The sequence below is a fragment of the Schistocerca nitens genome, chromosome 1, assembly GCF_023898315.1.
Source record: "Schistocerca nitens isolate TAMUIC-IGC-003100 chromosome 1, iqSchNite1.1, whole genome shotgun sequence".
Taxonomy (NCBI): Eukaryota; Metazoa; Arthropoda; class Insecta; order Orthoptera; family Acrididae; genus Schistocerca; species Schistocerca nitens.
The window spans coordinates 131,310,293-131,331,856 of record NC_064614.1 but is presented as its reverse complement, the minus strand read 5'-3'; the positions used below and the strand labels follow the sequence as shown (position 1 = coordinate 131,331,856).

General features: G+C 41.6%; 1 protein-coding gene across 1 annotated transcript in view; it reads right to left on the bottom strand.

Moving 5' to 3' along the window:
• LOC126242969 (prostaglandin reductase 1-like) overlaps nt 1-20,785 on the bottom strand; it is a 32,663-nt gene extending 11,878 nt beyond the window's left edge. The window contains exons 1-2 of the mRNA XM_049948129.1: nt 20,483-20,785; nt 1,281-1,628 (exon numbers count right to left, since the gene is read on the bottom strand). Coding sequence (XP_049804086.1) covers nt 1,281-1,628; nt 20,483-20,683 — 549 coding nt within the window. The 5' untranslated portion in view covers nt 20,684-20,785. The remainder of the gene's footprint in view (nt 1-1,280; nt 1,629-20,482) is intronic.
• Between the last annotated feature and the right edge of the window lie 779 nt (nt 20,786-21,564).

Sequence of the window (21,564 nt, the reverse complement as noted above, 5' to 3'; positions counted from 1 at the left end):
GAGTTAGCAGTTGGTGGATCTTTGTTGAACTTCGTCCTGAAGTGTCGTTGCACTGTTATGACTGACTGATGTGAGTGCATTTCAAGCACGACTTACGCTTTCTCGGTTCCTGTCGCCATTTTGTCTCACTGCGCTATCGAGCGCTCTGGCGGCAGAAACCTGAAGTGCGGCCCCAGCCGAACCAAACTTTATGAGTTTTTCTACGTATTTGTAGTGTGTCGTGACCATATGGCAATGAATGGAGCTACAGTGAATTTATGAAATAGCTTCAATCATTTGTAATAGCCCTGTAAATTCCAAGTAGAAAGGTTTTCTTGAAGTCGAATGTTCAGTATAAAAAGTATGTGCTTGTAGTATTTAAGTATTTTAGTACTTAAGTTTGTTGATTATGGAATGTGCTTTTCTAAAAGTCTCCCATGGCCAAAGCTTTTTAGCTTCCTTGGTGTTACATACTGGGCTTTTTCAGTTTTAAAAACTTAATATATATGGGTGTCGTCCAACAATTTTTACGTGGAGCAATATTTATTTGAAGGAGCAACTTAAACAGTAGCAAGAACGTAGGCCAAAATCATACTTCTGTTTTTGCAGTACTTCACTGTTTCATTTCCTGGGTAGTTTGGGTATCGTTTGTACAAATTTTAAACCACTAAATCAACTTGGGACTGAGTTGTCCTAGCTTCAGTATAATACTATTCATACTGTGTCTCTTTTTAATCGCTGGTTAAGATCTTAGGAAAAGAATTGAATAGTCTGATTTACTTATCCATTAGATACAACACATGGTGAAATCTTGTAAATAGGGTAACTCTATTGATTAGTTTTTTCTATAAACAGGACTATCCTCCCAGAGTCTAAATTAAATTTAGCAAGAAGGTTATATGTGGCAACACAGCGACAGTGTTTTCTGTTATTTAGGTAAAAGCTTACTAAATTACAGTAGTAGTGGTAGGGTTATAAGGGCTATGGACTTGTGTAGTCCATGCAGCACTTTTGACTATGGCACTGCAGCAGTGTAGTCGACAGTATTTGTACCTAGTTGGCAAGGAGACCCAGTTTCGAATTCCATCTGTGGTACAAATTTTAATTCATTTCTTCAGTTTTCATACTTTTAGTATCTCATGATAAATAAATAATTATTGCAATTTATGTCAATAAACGTTTGTGTCCATTTGGAACAACTAAGTCACTCATGTAAATATAATTACAGACAAGAGGGTTATTGACAACACCAAGAGTTATTAGGAGGAGTGCTGGACTGGTATGAAGAGTGTGGTAATTACCTTTAGGTCGGAGCCAGCTATGCCGATGACCTTGCAGCCCTTGATGCGGGCTATCTGCCCCACTATGGAGCCCACGGCACCTGCTGCGCCACTGACGACCACCACCTCCCCAGGCTTGGGGTCGCAGATGTCGAGCAGTCCGAAGTAGGCGGTGGCCCCCGGCATTCCCAGCACCCCCAGCGACAGCGACAGCGGCAGATCTCCAAGGTCAGGCACCAGCATCGGGGGCAGTACTTCCTCACCTTTAGGTGCAGGGTCGACCACTGTGCGGTCGCTCCAGCCCCAGTAGCCGACCACGTGGCGCCCTACTGGGTAGTCTGGCGATCGACTTTCCACAATACGCGCCACCTGGAATGTCATACAACAACAGTGCCGCAAGACCTTTTCCCAGATACACCTCAAGAAGGATGTAAATGTATATTTAAGAACAGGATCGTAAAATTCGAGATGAGTCATAAATTGCACCATACACACGTATGATACAGGTTGGGATTCTAAAGGAGTAGTTGATCGAAGTCTTAGGTAATTAAAGACAGTTGAAGTCGAGGAGGATCTCTGTTTAACTTCTGCCAGCTGTTGGCTGTGTTTGGTCACTGTTCAAATAAAACACTTTCACAATAAGAACAACTGTGTTCACATCCAACAGGTTATATTCGCTTTTGTGTGTTGTCTAACAATGGAAAAACGGTTGCACAATCAAGGGAATTTGGAATATAAGCTATGTCTGAGATTTTTATTTCCTCTTTATTATGAACATAATTCACGTAAATTGAAAGAGAGCTAAGTTCTCTAAAATCTCAACATAATTGTAAAAATGACGCTAACACAGTGGGAAGTGGCGAATTATATCTAACACTGTACGGAGAATATGCAGCAATATTTCATAATCTGTGCTTCTTCTGAATTCGAAGGTAACTATATTAAAGGGTCCAAAAATTATAGTACTGTGATATAGGCAACTCAAGTAACATAACAACTGAATTGCTAGCTGCTAGGATTGCGGATAGCACTTCCTCAATTGCGACATGTACATTTCCCTGAAACTCAGATAAAAAGCTTCAGTCAGCACCAGACTGTGGCTGTGGGATGAACACTCCTAGAACTTCCTTCTCTGCCCTCAACTCTCAACCTTCCACAAAACTCCACATAAGAGGGGATGACACTATGAGATTGCACTCTGACAAACAAGAATACCACTTAAAAAAAAAAAAAAGTGGAACACAGCAGAAGCTTCCCGCTGTTGGAATACAAAACGCATATTTCCTAAAAATAAAAAAACCTTCAACAGTCTAGATCGAATAAAATATTTCATAACTTAAGACAATCCGTTTCGACAGATTTTGCTGTTATCTTCAGGCCTTAAATATGTTTTCTTCTCAAACATGTTAATTTTACTTTTAACTTAGAAACAAGAATATTTTGTAAACAGAATTTTGAAAGTGTGCCGAAGCAACTAGCTACAATTTCATTCGATTTACTTTATGTGAAATCATCTTTCGTATGTATACACTAACTGTTAGACAGTTGCCCAATTTCATCAGAACGCATGGTATTGGGTTTGCTTCGATTGGTTTGATGGTTTTGATGAAACCGCATGAGCTATGTGACGATGAAAGTGCAATTTCGAAATAAGTAAAATAGCTTTTTTCAATACTGTCAGTATAGGAAACCAACATTCTGTGTATGTAGTACCATTAGGTCCCTAATATTTATTTGACACCACAGCATTTTGCAAATGATTCTAGGTACTGAAACGAATTTCCAGTGGTCTGCAGGCCAGTATATAACCTTCTATGGTGGTAAAACTTGCCTATTTGTTACCTACAGAGATGCTGCAACAAATACGACTTTTTCAGTGGACTCAATCCCTACTTCAAAAACTTTAGGAAAGAGTACAGTGATTTACCTCCTCCTTGGGTTTGTGGTGAAAATTTCCCAATTTATATTCTTTTGCCAATCATCTGCAATCTAACTGGTTTAATGAGGCCCACCGCAAATTATTCTCTTGTGTCAACGATATGCGAGTAGCCCTTCACGCTGTGTTCTCTCTTACTTACTGGATGTTTTCCTAACTTCCCATACAGCTTTCACAATCTACAGCTACCTCTGTTACAATCGAAGTAATTTGCTGATGTCCTAACGTCCTATCATCCTGTCCCGTCTTCTTGTCCGTGTTTTCCATATTTTCCTTTTCCCACTGTTCCTGCGTAGAACCTCCTCATTCCTTATCTTGTCAGTCCACCTGGGTTTCAACATTCTTCTGTAGTACTACAACTGAAACGCTTCGATTCTCCTCACTTCCGGTTTCCCCACAATCCATGATTCACTACCAGGCAGTGCTGTGCTCTAACCATATATTCTGGGCAGTTTTTACCCAAACTGAGACCGATGTTATATTCCAGTAGACTTCTTCCGGCAAGAAATGTCCTCTTCGATTGTGCCAGTCTGCTCTCTATGGCCCCCTTGTTTCACCCTTCATGCGTTATTTTGTTTCCACGTAGCAGAAATCCTTCAATTTTTTGTTCCTTGGTCTTCAGATTTAATGATGAACTTCTTACTAATCTCTTTTCCGTTACTCCTCATTACGTTTATTTTTCTTCCGTTCACTCTCAGTCCATATACTATGTTCAACACACTGTTAATTACTTGCAATGTGTACTGTAACTCTTCCTCGTAACTTTTCCTCGTGTTCGCTGACGGCAGCAAAATCATCAACAAATCTTACTATTGGTAGCCTTACGTCCTCAAATGTAATCCCGTCTATGAACCTCTCCTTCAGTTACATTATTGCTTCTACTATGTGGATACTAAAGCGTAGAGGAGAAAGACTGCATCCCTCCATTGCACTTTTATTAACACGAGCACTTCATTCTTTCTCTTCCATTCTCATTGCTCATTCATTCCAAAAATGGATAGGTAATAATGTAAATCACAATACCAAACGGGAGGCGGAACACCTCACCTCAACGCTCATACGTAGCTGGTCACAGCTATACCAAATTTCCGTAACAGTTCGCACTAGACATTGTGTCCTCCCTATTAGTTAAATGTTTGAGCGGAACAAAAATGAAGACTCCCTATAAATTGCACAACTAGTTCTTGTCCGAATTGTCGTAGCCACACGAGGAGTGGAAAATGGAGAAATGACATATCGAACTGAGCATCGTGATGCACAGCTTTGCGGAAAAAGGAAAAGGTTGCTAAGTTGCAAGTGATGAGGACAGTTAAGAAATAGTGGCTTGAGGAAAATGTTTGTCAGAATGTGCATAGCCAAAGAAAAGCTGCTAAATGGACAAATGGGGTACCAAATTCACCAGCGCGAGTTATAGTTTCGCAGAAATATACAAGGCAAGTGGCAGGAAAGCCAAATAGGTTGTCAAAGTGTACCCTGGAAGCAACCTAATCGGCAGCTCATATCACAACAGACAATAGCTAGAACTTGTGAGCCTTGTAGCGACTTTCAGTTGGTAGTAATGAATCACTTGTAAAAGGATCCAGAGCCAAAATTGCAAATAAAAGCGACAGACAATCATTTAAACGATTGTAGATGACCGCCATTTGTAATAAAAGCAAAATATTACTTGTAAAAAGACCTGTTTCAAAGAGTTAATTACCAGAACAAGCCTTGAATGAAACAAATACATGTGTGGAACGACTACATAATTTCTACTAGTACCCGTCTTTAAACAATATAGATCTTCAAATAGCCTCAAAATGCTCGATAGGTATTGGGGATGATGTCAACGTATCGATCATTCTTCGAGTGTTTCTCCAACATATGTTTCATTCTTTACCAATGTAAATATCATGCTTTACAAATAAGTTATCACCAGCCGTTGATAGATGTAATAGTCGATAGATGTTCTACATCTACATCTACATCCATACTCCGCAAGCCACCTCACGGTGTGTGGCGGAGGGTACCTTGAGTACCTCTATCGGTTCTCCCCTCTATTGCAGTCTCGTATTGTTCGTGGAAAGAAGGATTGTCGGTATACTTCAGTGAGGGCTCTAATGCTTCTGATTTTATCCTCATGGTCTCTTCGCGAGATATACATAGGAGGGAGCAATATACTGGTTGACTCTTCGGTGAAGGTATGTTCTCGAAACTTCAACAAAAGCCCGTACCGAGCTACTGAGCGTCTCTCCTGCAGAGTCTTCCACTGGAATTTCAAGAAGAATTCCTTCAAGATGTTGTTTGCTGACGAAGCAGTATTCAGGAAACATTTAAGCTCTGATTTGTATTGGATTGTAGCGTCTTCGCTGATAGTGAGAAATGGAATTTCGATGATAGTGAAACATTTATGAGTGGCGTGAAATTATTGGTGACTGTACCATTGGAGAACGTCTTACTGAAAATATACTACCCGTCCGCAGTTGCGCCATCTATATTTTTAAAAAATTTCGAGCATTTTTAGAACATGTATTACCACTCATGACATGAAAGGATGCGTTCTTTAAACCTGCCAGCACAATCAGACACAAATATTGAAATCGCTTCATTGCTCTCTGTCTACTCATTAACACATGTGTATGTACGTTGATGTAATCAAATGTTGCAATTAATATGGCAATAAGTTGCCACGTTTAAAATATGTTTTGTTAATTCATTTAGGTTGTTGTTCACCTACATTTTTATTTTGCTGCTACTGTCTGTACCTTGCAGTATCTCATTCCTGAAGTAAGTTCGAAATTAAAATATTGCACGACTTCTCTAAACGATAACTCTTATCAGCGTGATTGTACTTGCTGACGGAAAATTGTCCATTACTTTGTTATGTTAACGTACATTTTCTGCTGTGAAGCTATTTGCAAATGTACGCCAAAGTACAGCCCATCATAATGGCATTACATGTGCCAGCGACCAATAATTTAGGTACCCGTAGACAGAAACGCGCTGTAAGTGTTTTATATCTCGTGTCCACCTTCGACATTCTTGTACATACCTGAATGAAGAACAACGCATTCTAAAAACTGACTCACAATACGATTCACCTTAACCGAAGTTTATTGCGAAGAGCCAATCACAGCTTAAAAATAGGAGCAATAACTGTATTTATAAATATAACATTAGTAGTCTAGAGAAATGGTCTTGTTTCCTTAATTGAACCTTAGTCTGTCACAGAAGTGAGAAAAGTACTCAACCGCGGAAATATCTGATCGCCTCCGTTGTGAATTACACTGATGTTATGTGAAGAAAGAAAACTTCAAGAGGAATTGAAATCATTTCTTTTTGAGAGCTGCTACTCTGAAGCTGAAAATCTGAATACATTAAATTTTATTGAAAAATAAAATGAGTATAAATTTGATGCGGTTACTGGTCAGCATGTAGATATATTTTAATAGATTATATGTATATTTGTGAACTTTCTGACAGGCTGCAGAAAATAGCTTGTTTCACAATTTTTGGCAATGGGACATAGAAACAACTAATCTAAACAACAGTATAAATTAATAGGCGGAAAGTCTTCTATCATTTACTCGGAGTTACTGTAGCCTCGAAAGAAATGTGTGTACCCGAAGTAGGCTTGTGAGTAAAATCGTCCTCATAGTAGCTGCAAGCACTCCTGTCGAGTTGCACTTTATCATGAGACCGTCTTATGGGATATTAAATGAGAGACGTTATCTGTGTCAGTTTGAGTATCTTCATCCGGCTTATGAAACAGAGGCCTCCTCTAGATGTTTTTTTCTCGAATCCTGTTATCGACGGTTGATTTTTCGAGTTCTTTATCTGTTCACTTAACTGGTGACATATTTCTGCTGTGTCACGTTTCAAATCCCTCTAGCTTTCTGTATCAGATTTTACGCTCCGCTTTGGAGTACAGTGCTTTGCTCTGGGAATCCAACTGAGTTGGGTCCTTGTTGTTAATGTTGTAGATGAATGATACTTGCTGACAATATTAACAGTAATGTCAGACTAACACTTTCATGCCGATGTGCTCTTTGACAATTTATTATTGCATATATACTTGATTCTCTATGTAAATCTTTATCTTTATGTAAATTAATATATACACGATGTATGAATTAATTTGTTTATTTTGCTGTATAATCAATTATGTATATTATGTAAATATCTCTGAGTAATCGCTGAGGGAATGTTAGGGAGTTGGAGTAGCGGCGTCTCTGGACGCGGCAGGATGTTACGTCAGAGCGCGCACTACACAGAGAGAGAACTTGGTGAAGTGCGGACGCATGGATGGCGTGCACTGTACTGGAGGAGTGATTGTTTAGCGGCACGTGGCAAGTGATGAGCGTGGGCGGTGGTAATATTGGATGCAGCAACATCAAGAACCCGACACGCCAATATCATTGCCGATAATTCCCGTGTTCGATAATTATCATGGAAAGGAGCCAGCAGCAGTATTGTCGTCAGCAAGTTCGTCACGGCGAGAATGGACTGAAGTAAGATTGCTGCATCACAGCTTATTGTCAACTAGCTTTGTAACGGCGTTACTCAGCTTTGTGGTGTTTTGCGAGTGAATAATTACCGTAGTTTAATCAAAACTGTTTACCCGTAATTCTCCTAAAATCATTCACGAAGTAGGTTCCTGTCCTGTCCTATTGTTACAATAATCCGAGTACCATTTATGAAAAATGAAAATTGCAGTGCCAGTTAATTTTGCTTGTTAACTAAATGATTCAGTTAGATTAAAGATTTGAACTTAAAGCATTGAGTGATTTCAGTCTCACTAACTTTAAATTTGAACTTAAATTAAGGCGATCTAATTATTGCAAATAGTAAATCAACTAATCAGATTAAAATGATTCCTGGCAATATAAACAAAAGCACTAACTAAAATTAATTAGTGAGTGCAAATATCAGTGATTATTGTAATTTGTTGTTAGTAAAGTTCTGGTTCACATTTTGAGTTGCAGTCGTGCTAAAGTATAATGATTACCTTTTGATACGGTAGTTATCAATTTCTAATTCCGTGTTCAGAAGTCAGTAGAGTTTCTTTTAATTATTTTCTGCCATTTTCCAAAATTCATATGAAAATAGTAGACGTTATTGTGAGGTAGCGCCATTGTCACTTACAACAGTAAGTAACCATTAATCTAAGTGTTATCTTGTATGTTTTCAAAATTTCAGCTCTATTAGTTAATGATATTTCGAGTGCTAACTATTTTCTTTCTCGCTTTATTACGTAAATGTTTTAATTGTTTTTGCTAACGTGCGTGCAGCCCTCTGCTGCCGCGCGTGTTCGAGTAATTCTTGACATTGCCTGTTCGGCTCATTAATTCACCTACAGAACAGAAATTTTGCCCAACTGGGCTGGCGACCGTATTTCTTTTAGCCATAATTATTTCAGTAGCTCTTATTATTCTGTTTCGATCTACGTGGTACCCCTTCTCGTTGGCACAGTACGTGAATGATAGCACAAACCTTTCGAACAACCATACTAAATTTTAAAGTAGGCGGATTAAGTTGTCCTAGAAGGCATCTTGTTGTTAACCTCCCCCTTATTTATCGACTTTATATTGAATCTCCGGAACGATAGGCTTTTCAAAAATTTATTCCAATTGTTTAGGCACATGCTTACACGGTCATATATTTCTAACATTGTCGATAGAAGGGAAGGCGAACGTTACAAGACCTTTCGCAGATGTTAGAGTTATCAAAGGGTAGCATTCTCTGAAAACAGGTTCGCATACACGATGGGAGTTCAATACGTAATCCTACACCTTTTTTTTTTCTCGGCCAACGTCGGCTGAAAAAAGGCACAATTTGTTTTGGGACGTTATGGAATGTTCCCGCTTCATCCTCTATAGTTACATGAAGTTCTGATAGTTGGTGGCGCTATACGTAGTCTTCATAATGGCGTCTGTAACAGAGGTGCGTGCCAAGAGAACAACTGCCACAGAGCGGAATTTGGCGGAATACCGGAGCATCGCGAAAATTCATAGGCGCTTGCAGAATGTTTACGGAGACCTGGCAATGAACAAAAACACGGTGAGTCGTTCGGCGAGAAGTCTGTCATCATCGCAACAAGAGTCGCGTAAACTGGTCCGACCTCCCGCGTACCGGCCGGGTGAACACAACTTGCAATGTTTGAACGTGCGGACACTCTCATGGGACATGACTGACGTATCAAAATCAAACGCCTTGCAGCACAATTGTACTTCTCTCGTAGCGGTACTGACACACTCGTCCATCAGTTGGGTTACCTCTCTGGATTACTTACCACCTGACAGAAGACCACAAAGAGCAACGAAGGACCATCTGTGCGGAATTACTTGCGCTTTAGTAGGCTGATCATGACTATTTTTTATCGAAAATCGTCACAGGTGATGAAACATGGATTAGGAACTTCGAACCAGAAACATATCGACAATCCATGGAGTGACGTCACCCTACTTCTCTTGCGAAGGAAAGTTCAAAGCCCCCCACCCCCCACCCCCCTCTGTCGGTAAAGCCATGGCGAAATTTTTCTGGGATTCTGAAGGGGTTTTTCTGTTTGATGCCCTCTCTCATGGTGCAACGATTAACTATGAAGTCTATTGTGCTGTCCTCAGAGAAATAAGGAAACGACTTCAGCGTGTTCGTCGCTACACAAATGCGCAATGAAGGATGCAATCTTCGGGGTCAGTAAATGGATTACTGGGTATTGAGCCAGCGTGACGTGGGTTGTAACGTCAACCAGTAGTGGGGTGGTACAATGCAGGCATACTGGCCCTTGCAGTAAGGTGGAGTAAGGCAGTCGTATTGTACGGAGATCATGTCGAAAACAGGATTTTGTAGCCAAAATGGTGGAGAATGATATTGTGCATTGGAATCCGGAATAAAACAAACCTGCTTTCAGAAAAAAAGGTTTTGTATTTTTTAGTGAACGACTCTCGTATTTACTCGGATCCTGTTAAGATTTCAAAGTGGTGAAAGGAAATGTAACGCTGTGTACATCATAAAACGATAAAGAAACGCAGTGTTCTTTGATTACATCATCAATAAGCCACTGTTGGAATCGGTCAACTCGTGGAGTTACCTGGGTATGACAGTTTGTAGGGATGTGAAATGGAGCGATCACATAGGCTCAGTGGGAAGTATAAGAAATGCTGGTCTTCGGTTTGTCTGTAGAATACTAAGCAAATGCATTTAGTCTACGAAGGAGATGGCTGCAAAAACATTATTGCGACCCATCGTAGAATATTGTTCAAGTATAGGTGACTTGTACCAAGTAGGACCAACAGTAACATCATCTACGGAGGAGGACAGCCCGAATGTGTTAGTTGTTTCGAATACAGAGAATGTCATGGAGATGCTGAAGAAATTGAAATGGCAAACGGTTCACGTTAGAAGTGAAAGCCTATTTGGAAAGTTTCAGTAAGTTGCTTTAATTGAGGGATCTTGGAATGTAGGACAAACCCCATCCTATTGCTCCCGTAAGGATAACGATAACAAGATTGAGGTAATGGCACTACGCGCGGAGGTGTTGAAACGCTCATCATTCTCGCGGTACACACGTGAATGGAACAGGAAGAAACCGTAATAACTTGCAAAATGGGAATTACCCTCTGCTAAGGACTTCTCATTGTTTTTCAGGGTATAGATGTAAATTTAAACGTAGATTTAAATTAGTTGCGTTCACGGCAGGGGATTTCGTTTATTGAGAAGAGCCTGTTCCTATCCTCTCGCAATGGGCATAATTTCATAAAAGTTCATTTCTATGATAATTAATTTTTGGGCCACAAATTTCTCTCACGTCCATTTTCTGGTATTTTCGAACAAGTAAATTTAGCACACTTCGTTTCCATCCTTCTGTACCACAGCCATAGCTCTCTCGCTTTAGACAGTTACGTTGGAATACCGAATTAACCAGTCATTATAAACTGGAGGATGGTGTGCATTTTGTGTAACACCAATTTACGGAAGCGATATTTGTCACCAAACCATAACTTCTGATTGATGTGTGAACAATATTGTTACTTCCTGCCGGTCATTGGGAGATCAGTCATTGGTAATGCGTCTCGTCGGTGTTACCACGTGGTTAAGAACTCGGAAGTCTCTTCTTCAGCGAGTTCACCCACGGCGATAAGAAAAATCATTCTTCATTATAAAGAGCATTTCAGGATTGTCATCTCAATGTACAAAATGGCGAAACGATTTTCTCAAATTTCGTTCTAGGGCGGTCTTACGTGAGCCAGTTTTTCTCGGCAGAAACCAATATATCACCCGTCTTAACGACCGAGCGACGAGGTGGAGAGTGTATACCCATCAGAGCCCGCCTAGTGGTGGGCACAGATTTCTTCGACAGACCAATAGCGTTCTTATCGGTTATTCGTTTCGTATATACTTTAACAATTGATTCTGTCAAACTATCTGTTTTACTGCTTCACATTCTTCGTCAGAGGCTACTATGATCATTCGTTAGTTTTTTTTTTTTTTTCGCTCGTTTCCTCATCAGCTAGAGGTGTGGGTTGCTAATCGTGTGCAGTTAGGTTTACTACTGAAATATTTTTATTTCCTGGAAGAAGGCTATTGTGTGTTGTTTAGCAATAAATCTCTGAGTGTTACACATTCGTTTCCTACTTATATGTATGTCTGAAACGGATGGCTAGTAGTTGTGGGCATTTAAAATAATGCAGTATGTGTTTTCAGGAGTTGATATGAACTTCCTTAGGCGTTTTATAACGGAAAGGACTTTCGCAGCTCCTGAAGAATACGTAGATGCGTACATTCCCGGAGCACGATTGTTTTCGAAATGGTCCGTGGTATTAATGCTGGTGACGTAAAAATGGTGAATTATTGCGGGAAGCTGGCGTTTTGCCATTGTGATGACGGCCTGAAGACTGAAAAACGCAAATATCGAAATACCTTGTGTTGGACACCACCCTGTTGAATACCAGAGCACATTTCGAAATTCGCAGATGGTCTTATACCAGCACCGTAGTGATTAGTGTTCGTGCATTCAACAAGTAACGACTGTGAGGTACAGGTGACAAGGCATGTAGCGAGCGACCTGAACCGTGGAACAGCATTAGGGAATACATTCATACGGATCTCGCGGTATCCATGAGTAACCTCAGACGCATGTCAAGAAGGTTTATTCGAACAACGTCACAGTCAGATTTCATCCTCATTCTTACGAATCTGTTCTTGTACACTGTCCTTAATGATTTCGTCGCTGATCGGACAGTGTTGTTATTTTGGATATTTGTGGTAAGATCTTATGGAACCAAACTGCTGAGGTCATCGGTCCCTAAGAATACACACTACTTAATCTAACTTGAACCATCTTACACTATGGACAGCACACACACCTATGCCCGAGGGAGGACTCGAACCTTCGACATGGGGAGCCGCACGGACCGTGCAAGGCGCCTGAGACCAAGCTGCTAATAGTGTTCTTAGCTCTCATTTGCCATTAACGAACTTTTTCTGAACATTCAGTTAAGGAAAGGAGGAGCTATTATCGAGTCGGTAGGAAGTACCTCTGCAGCAAATACTGAAAGTGCTGAAACTCACATCCATTTTTTTTATATACGAAAGCACGGTGAAGACTGCGTCAGAGTATCCTGTATTCGTCTCATCATTACCAGGCAGTGAAAATTGACACTGGGACTTAAGTTGATGCCCAAGTTATCGTCACTGATTGCATACTGATAAAGCTGGTCTATCGTGTCTGTAAGAATGGAAGAAGACAAATTTCTACAGAGATAAGGCAATCACAATAGACGAAGCGGTCGTTGCCACTGTAAACAATACTACTATCCTAAAGGTATTAGAATACGTTTCCAGAGATAGAAGACAACGCTATAAAATCCGTAGTCGAAGTTATGGGACTATTTGAATTTTACTGAAACTGTTGAGTTGACTTGTTTGACTGCCCAGACCCACACATTATTTTAGGGCGTTTATTTTATACATTATATGTAACGAATACAACTGGAGACAGGCAGATATGAGAATACGTGTTTAGCGGATATTTTAATACGCCAGTAACGACACTACACGTTTGTGACCATCTATTGACAATTTTCCTTCAATAAATGGTGTCCCAAGTAACGTAATCTCCGGCAATATTTCATAAAGAGGTTAAGATACCAAAATATCGTGTTAAAAATTTCATACTATGCAGCAAGTCAGTGCCGTTACCTCACGATTAATAAGTTCAACAACGTAACACAATGTTTCATCACTAGGTTTATTTTATTGCGTATGTACTACTGCTAATATCAAGACAAATGAAATACCGACCATAAACGTCAATCCTAGGACGTAGTTTTTTGTGTGTTTACAAGTACCGTAATAAAGCTTTAAATAGCACTCACAAAAAAAAAAGTTGCGTAATTGGTTTTACGTTTGCAGGTTTCTTTCTGTAATTCTAGTAATCACTGAAACACCGACGAGAAAGTGCTGTAGATAGCTATAAAAATGGCGTAGCAAACTGATAAATAGGAGTCTCATGTAGTAACTGACTTTCTACATTTGAAGAAGAACGAAGTTACAAAATCCAGGCTAAACTGGTGGAGTATATGGCAACAATACACGATTAAATCTATGATGGAGGAAATGAAAATCAATTATGAGTTAATTGTCAACACTCTGTACAACTTACTGAACCACGACTGTTGAATCCCATTCAAAAAGCTAACCGATTCAGCAGTAGAAACGTTGGAGGTATGTCAGGCCACTCCATGAGACCACTTTTGGCACCTAACACCCTTAGACGGGACTGAGTCTGTTACTATGACGCCGAGGCAAGAGAGAAACGAAGCAGTGGTAAGATGTGGATACAGCACCGCCGAGAATAACGAAGACACAATCGTCATCGGGGAAGGTAATGATGCGTGTGTTTCTTGGAACCTTCATGGTGTTACGGTAACAGGTTAGTCTTGTAAGGAATAAACCATCGAAGGAACATACCACCGAAATCTGTCGACGATGTTATATGGAAGACTGTCAAAACAAGTCGAAGGAGCCGGCCGGTGTGCCGAGCGGATCTAGGCGTTTCAGTCTGGAACCGCGAGACCGCTACGGTCGCAGGTTCGAATCCTGCCTCGGGCACGGATGTGTGTGACGTCCTTAGGTTAATTCTAGGGGACTGATGATCTCAGGTGTTAAGTCCCATAGTGCACAGAGCCATTTGAACCAAGTCGAAGGAAGCTGTCCAGGAGAGCATATATGTTCCATGACAACGTCCCAGCTCATTCAATACAGTCAGGGCCCATCCACACATGCCACATCTTTTGGCTGTCAAATTTTGACTCTCGATAAGTATTTTACTTGCCTGGCAAGCAGTTAATGATTCCTCTGTCATCTAGGATGGAGAAACCCTGGCGTGGGGTACATTTACACGACGACATGGGGGTAATTTACAAGTCGAAACAGTTCTAAGGCAGATTTCTACAAGCAAGGACTGCGCGAAACCATGCATCATTCAGAAATGTATGTCACATTGAAATGGGTAATATGTAAAGGACTAAAACCATCATTATTTATCAGTGTCGTATCTTGATTTTCTTCGAGTTGATACAACTTTTTAGTACACCTTGTACGTCATGAACATGTAGATATGAAAACACCGGCAGGGGAGACTGGCGAAAGTTGACGAACTTAGCGGTTAGCTCCTATTAATAAATTCATTTTGAAGATAACTTATTTTGCTTTGCACCTATTAAAATGATGGCCTTTTACTGCGTTGTATCTAGTTGCATTAATTTTTATTTTAATAAACTCTCAATTTCTTAACCGATTTTACACATTAATGCGAAATCGTCATCTTAACGCAGAATTAAACCAAGATCAAAATACTTACAAAAGTACTGTTAAAAATCGGATGAATATGTTTTTATTCCTAGAACGTATGAGACAATATTACTTTTGCATTGCTGTTAGTTTCTTACTGACCAATTTTCAGTGAAAGTATTAAGGTGTTGAAATTTAATATATCACTAAAAGAGTTTTTCATCAACAACAATCAACCACAAATTATCGGATTTAAAATATGTCATCATCTCAGCGGGTGCAGCGTTTGCAACACACTGTCGAGGCTTCAGATGGGGGATCAGCATAGAACGCATTTCACATACAAGACATTGCACTATACTTTCATCAGAATATTATCTTTATTGTTTTAACCTGTTTTACTCCTCATTGTTTGCTTCCTTAACAATCAACACTATTTTATAGGTAATCTTATTAAAACAAATGGCAACGGCCTTGCCGCAGTGGATACACTTGTTCCCGTCAGATCACCGAAGTTAAGCGCTGTCGGGCGTGGCCGGCACTTGGATAAGTGACCATCCGGGCCGCCATCCCCCATGCACTGTTGCCATTTCCCGGGGGGCACTCAGCCTCGTGATGCCAATTGAGGAGCTACTCGACGGCATAGTAGCGCCTCCGGTCAAAGAAAACCATCATAACGACCGGGAGATCGGAGCGCTGACCACACGCTCAATCTATTCGCACCCCCAACTGAGGATGACACGGCGGTCGGATGGTCCCGATGGGCCAATTGTGCCTGAAGACGGAGTGCTTCTGTTAAAATAATTGCGATTCCCAGTATGCATTTTTCTTTTTACTCATGCATGGGCTTCCTCTAGTCAATGGTTTAAAATCTAAAATAATATGGCAACGTTTCGGCTTTATAGAAACAGCATTTTTCGAAGGTTCTGGTTCTTTATTATGGCCTACTTGATGTTCAACGGACGTGTCTACAAGTTGGCACATACGTGCTGCAGCCTGATTAGCAGTATTTTATTTTCAGTTTCAGCGTGTATAATGCGTTCTAGCAATTCGATAGTAAAATTCTACTAACCTCTCAGGAAATCCTAAGAAGTTTCCGTCTTCTGTTAAAACAGCGGACGGGTTGAGGCCATCTGTTCAGACACTGAAACGGAGGATGAACCAGAAACTCCGAAATACTGAACGTCTTTTCCGAAAACAGTTTCACAAAGAAAACTCAAACTATAGTTCCTTCTTAAAATGTCCGCGCGAACGACAATATGGCAGTTAGTGGTCAGGAGACAGGAGAGTAAGTCATATAGTGCATCAGAGGGAAGGCCTCTGGACCCGACGAGATAGCAATATGATTCCACAGACAATATACGAAATAAGTCGCACTTCTTGTAACGAGAGTGTACGGTAGGTCTCTGGAGGAGGGAAGCGTTCATAATGATTGGAAAAAAGAACAGATCATTTTCGTTTTCAAGGAGGACCGTCGAATGGTTCAAAATGGCTCTGAGCACTATGGGACTTAACATCTCAGGTCATCAGTCCCCTAGAACTTAGAACTACTTAAACCTAACTAACCTAAGGACATCACACACATCCATGCCCGAGGCAGGATTCGAACCTGCGACCGTAGCGGTCACGCGTTTCCAGACTGAAGCGCCTGAAACCACTCGGCCACCAGCGGCCGGCACCGTCGAATGGACACACAAAACTATGGTCAAGTGTGTCTGATGCTGATTTGTTGTAGGATTCTGAAACGTGTTTTGTGCTCCTGTATTATGAAATTTGTGGACGCCAGAAATATCATCTGTAAGAATCAGCATAGCCCAGAAAACAATGCTTGTTTTACACCCAGATTGCTCTGTTCCTGCAAGAATCGCAAAAAACAGAAAATGCACTCGCCCAGGTAGCTCGGGTGTTTCTTGACTACCGGTAGGCTTTCGATACATTTGCGCACTGCCACCTAGTGAATCAAATAAGACCTTAATACTACGCGAAACTGTGTAGTTACACGACTGCAGAATAATCACTTGATGAAGTTAATTCCACAAAATATCTAGGAGTGCGAATACGGAACGATTTAAAGGGCAGTGTCCACACAAAATTATTCGCGGGTAACGCTGATGCCAGACTGAGATTCAAGGGAAGAAGTGTCAGGAAATTTAGTCCGTCGACAAAGGAGGTAGCTTACAGAATCATCTTTTGACAAATGGTTGAATATTGTTTGGCGGCCTTGTATCTCTGCCGGATATGCTTGGCATATCAAACAGAGGAGATCCAAAAAAGATCCCCACGTTTCGTCATAGGTTCATTTAGTTCCCTCGGAGGTGCTCAGCCAAATGCCAAGGAAGACGCTGCAAAAGAGGCGAACGCATAACAGGTGTGGTCTGCCGTTTAAGTTCCTAGAGCATACGTTCCTAGACAAGTCAATCTATGCATTGCTTCCTCCTATATAGATCTCGCGAAAAGCGCATGACGATAAAACGGGAGAGACTGAAGCCCGCAGAGAAACTAACCAGCAATCATTCTTCCCGAGAGCCACTCGCCACTGGAAGAGACGCATGTACTCAAAATACGCTCCGCCACGCACCATAAGAGGGCTTGTAGAGTATAGATGTACACTATGTCATCAAAAGCATCCGGACACGCCCAAAAACATACGTTTTTCATATTAGGTGTATTGTGCTGCCATCTAGTGCCAGGTACTAGATCAACGACCCTGACAGTCATTACACACAGTAAGAGAGCGGAATGGGGCGCTCCGTGGAACCCACGAACTTGGAACGTGGTCAGGTGATTGGATATCACTTGTCATACGTCTGTACGTGAGATTTCCACACTCCTAAACGTCCCTAGGTCCACTGTTTCAGAGGCGATAGTGAAGTGGAAATGTTAAGGGTCACATACAGCAGAAAATCGAACAGGCCGATCTCGTCTGTTGAATGACAGAGAACGTCGGCAGTTGCAGAGGGTCGTAACGTGTAATAGGCAGATATCTATCCAGACCATTACATAGGAATTCCAAACGGCATCAGGATATACTGCAAGTACTATGACAGTCTTCCCCCATGGACCATGGACCTTGCCGTTGGTGGGGAGGCTTGCGTGCCTCAGCGATACAGATGGCCGTACCGTAGGTGCAACCACAACGGAGGCCAGACAAACATGTGGTTCCTGAAGAGGGGCAGCAGCCTTTTCGGTAGTTGCAGGGGCAACAGTCTGGATGATTGACTGATGTGGCCTTGTAACATTAACCAAAACGGCCTTGCTGTGCTGGTACTGCGAACGGCTGAAAGCAAGGGGAAACTACAGCCGTAATTTTTCCCGAGGACATGCAGCTTTACTGGACTGGCAATGGCAAGGAAATCGTTTCTGAAGAAGAGAAATTTGTTAACATCGAGATTAACATATAGATTTAAGTGTCAGGAAGTCGTTTCTGAAAGTATTTGTATGGAGTGTAGCCATGTATGGAAGTGAAACATGGACGATAAATAGTTTGGACAACAAGAGAATAGAAGCTTTCGAAATGTGGTGCTATAGAAGAATGCTGAAGGTAAGGTGGGTAGATCACGTAACTAATGAGGAGGTATTGAATAGGATTGGGGAGAAGAGGAGTTTCTGGCACAACTTGACTAGAAGAAGGGATCGGTTGGTAGGACATGTTTTGAGGCATCAAGGGATCACAAATTTAGCATTGGAGGGCAGCGTGGAGGGTAAAAATCGTAGAGGGAGACCGAGAGATCAATACACTAAGCAGATTCAGAAGGATGTAGGTTGCAGTAGGTACTGGGAGATGAAGAGGCTTGCACAGGATAGAGTGGCATGGAGAGCTGCATCAAACCAGTCTCAGGACTGAAGACCACAACAACAACAACAACTATGACAGTTAGGTGGGTGGAGAGAAAACTTTGATTTCAAGGTCGAGTGGCTGCTCATAAACCAAACATCGAGCCGGTAAATGACAAATGACGCTTCGCTTGGGGTAAAGAGCGTAAACATTGGACCATTGAACAGTGAAAAAAACGTTGTGTGGAGTGACGAATCACAGTACACAATGTGGCGATCTGATGGCACGGTGTGTCAATTGCAAATGCCCGGTAAACGTCATCTGCCAGGGTGTGTATTGCCAACATTAAAATTCGGAGGCGGTGGTGTTATGGCGTTGTCCTGTTTTTCATGGAGGGGACTTGCACCATATGTTGTTTTGCGTGGCACTATTACAGCACAGGCCTACACTGATGTTTTAAGCGCCTTCTTGCTTTCCACTGATGAAAAGTAATTCGGGGATGGCGATTGCATCTTTCAACATGATCGAGCACCTGTTCGTAATGGACCTCCTGTGGGGGAGTGGTTACACGACAATAACGTCCCTGTAATGGACTGGCCTGCACAGAATCCTGACCTGAGTCCTATAGAACACCTTTGGGATGTTTTGGAACGCCGACTGGTGCCAGGCCTCACCGACCGACATCGATGCCGCTACTTAGTGAAGCACTCCGTGAAGAATGGGCTGCCATTGCCCGAGATACCTTCAAGCACCTGACTGAACGCATCCCTGCGACAGTGGAAGCTGTCATCATGCTAATGGTGGGCCAAAACAATATTGAATTCCAGCATTACCGATGGAGGGTGCCACGAACTTGTAAGTCGTTTTCAGCCAGGTGTCGGGACACTTCTGATCACATAGTGTAGATGCAGATGTAGATCTCCGTTACAAGAACACGACGTGCGGTTTTTGCAGCAGCAAAGTCATTTTAATTAAATATTCTTTGAACAAAGTAACGGCTTCATTAACTATAACTTCACTAAAATAAGCAATGCTCAATTTCTGAAGAAGGCATCTTTTCCTATACAACTTACCCACTCGTCTATGTTAAAAGTGCATGTTTCTTCATTTAAGGATGACAAGAATAAACCATGCGTACATAGTGTCCGTGAAACGCATACTGCTTGCTTAGTCACATATAACAGACAATAACAAACTATGTTGCTAGATACTCCACAAGTGCTTATGTTGAATGTCTTGAAAATCATAAAACGCGAAGCAGTGACACGACATTTACATTGCTCACACCGGACTGGTGACAGCGAATTCACTGTGTTCCACGTTGATATGTATTGGCAGTATTCGTTCTGTGTTGCTCCCTAAAAGTCTGAACGGGTTTTGTCTTCTTAACTCTCTCGTTAACATGTCATGGTTCGAATGAAACTCAGATTCCTACATTTCGACAGGTCTGATAAAGTCTCATGTCTATTTCTGCTATGACCGGTGCATTTAAGACCTTCAGAAGAAATGACTATTTCATAAGTGAAAATATTTTACTCCTCTAAATAAGTCTGACGGAAACATTAGTCTTTCAAATAACCAGCAACTGTTCTGTGCTTCTTGCATGATGTAACAATATTTGAAGATTACAGAGAAAGAAGGGGGAAGTACACAAGTACGATAAGAATTGGAAGCTTAATGCTTCTAGTCAGGACAATAAGAATGGACATGATTTAGTTTCATCTTCTTGATGAAGCATACCTGTGATCCGATCATGGTGGCGCCGACCTTGTGCCTCTGTGAGTACGCCCTCTGGTACGGGTCCACGCTGATGTACTCTGCCTCGCACAGTATTTGGCCATCCTGTAGCGCCGGCAGTTCTTCGGTCTCGATTTTGAAGTCGGTGACTTTGGGCTCTCCCTTGAAGAGACTCGCGATGACGATTTTCCGTCCCTTCGGCATCACTGGTGACTTCTGGCCTGCGCGGTAGGAAAGACGACGAAGCCAAGCAGTTGTCAACCGACTAACGGTACGGTGTCGTGTTAAGATGACGCACTGGTTCGCTATCAGCGGCCGAGTTACTTTGCGTGAGGTTTTATGCCGGCGTTTAGTGAGATAAGGAGATAACGTAGAGCGCCCCATTTTAGATAAGTCGAAAGTCACGCATTCACTGGCTGCCCATATCAGTCCACTTCTCTGTAACAATAGCACGACAGGCAGAAGCGTGCGCGACATCCGTAAATGTATGCTCCAGATTGCTTGATGATCCTGTCGAGCGAATGAATGTCGCGGCTTTCATTTACGTAATTCTTGAGATCCGCCTACTTGCCCCTCGAATAAATTAAAATTGACAAGAAAATGGCAAATTTATAACTAAAATATCAAACATTTCAAAATTTATTAGTAACATGTAAAATTTTGAACAACGGTTTGGCACCACATGATTTATAGGGTAGGTTACCTTCTATTATAGACTGAAGACCCAAAAAACTGGTACAGCTGCCTAATATCGTGTAGGGCCACAGCCAGCACGCAGAAGTACCGCAACACGACGTATCCTTGACTCGACTATTGTCTGAAGTAGTGCTGGAGAGAACTGACACCATGAATCCAGCAGGGCTGTCTATAAATCCGTAACAGTACAATGGGGTAGAGGTCTCGTCTGAACAGCTCATTGTAAGACATCTCAGATATGCTCAATAATATTTATGATTGGTGGTTTGGTGCCCAGTGTAAGTGTTTAAATTCAGAAGCGTGTTCCTGGAGTCACTCTGTAGCAGTTCTGGACGTGTAGGGTGTCGCATTGTCCTGCTGGAACTTCCCAAGTCCGCCGGAATGCACAA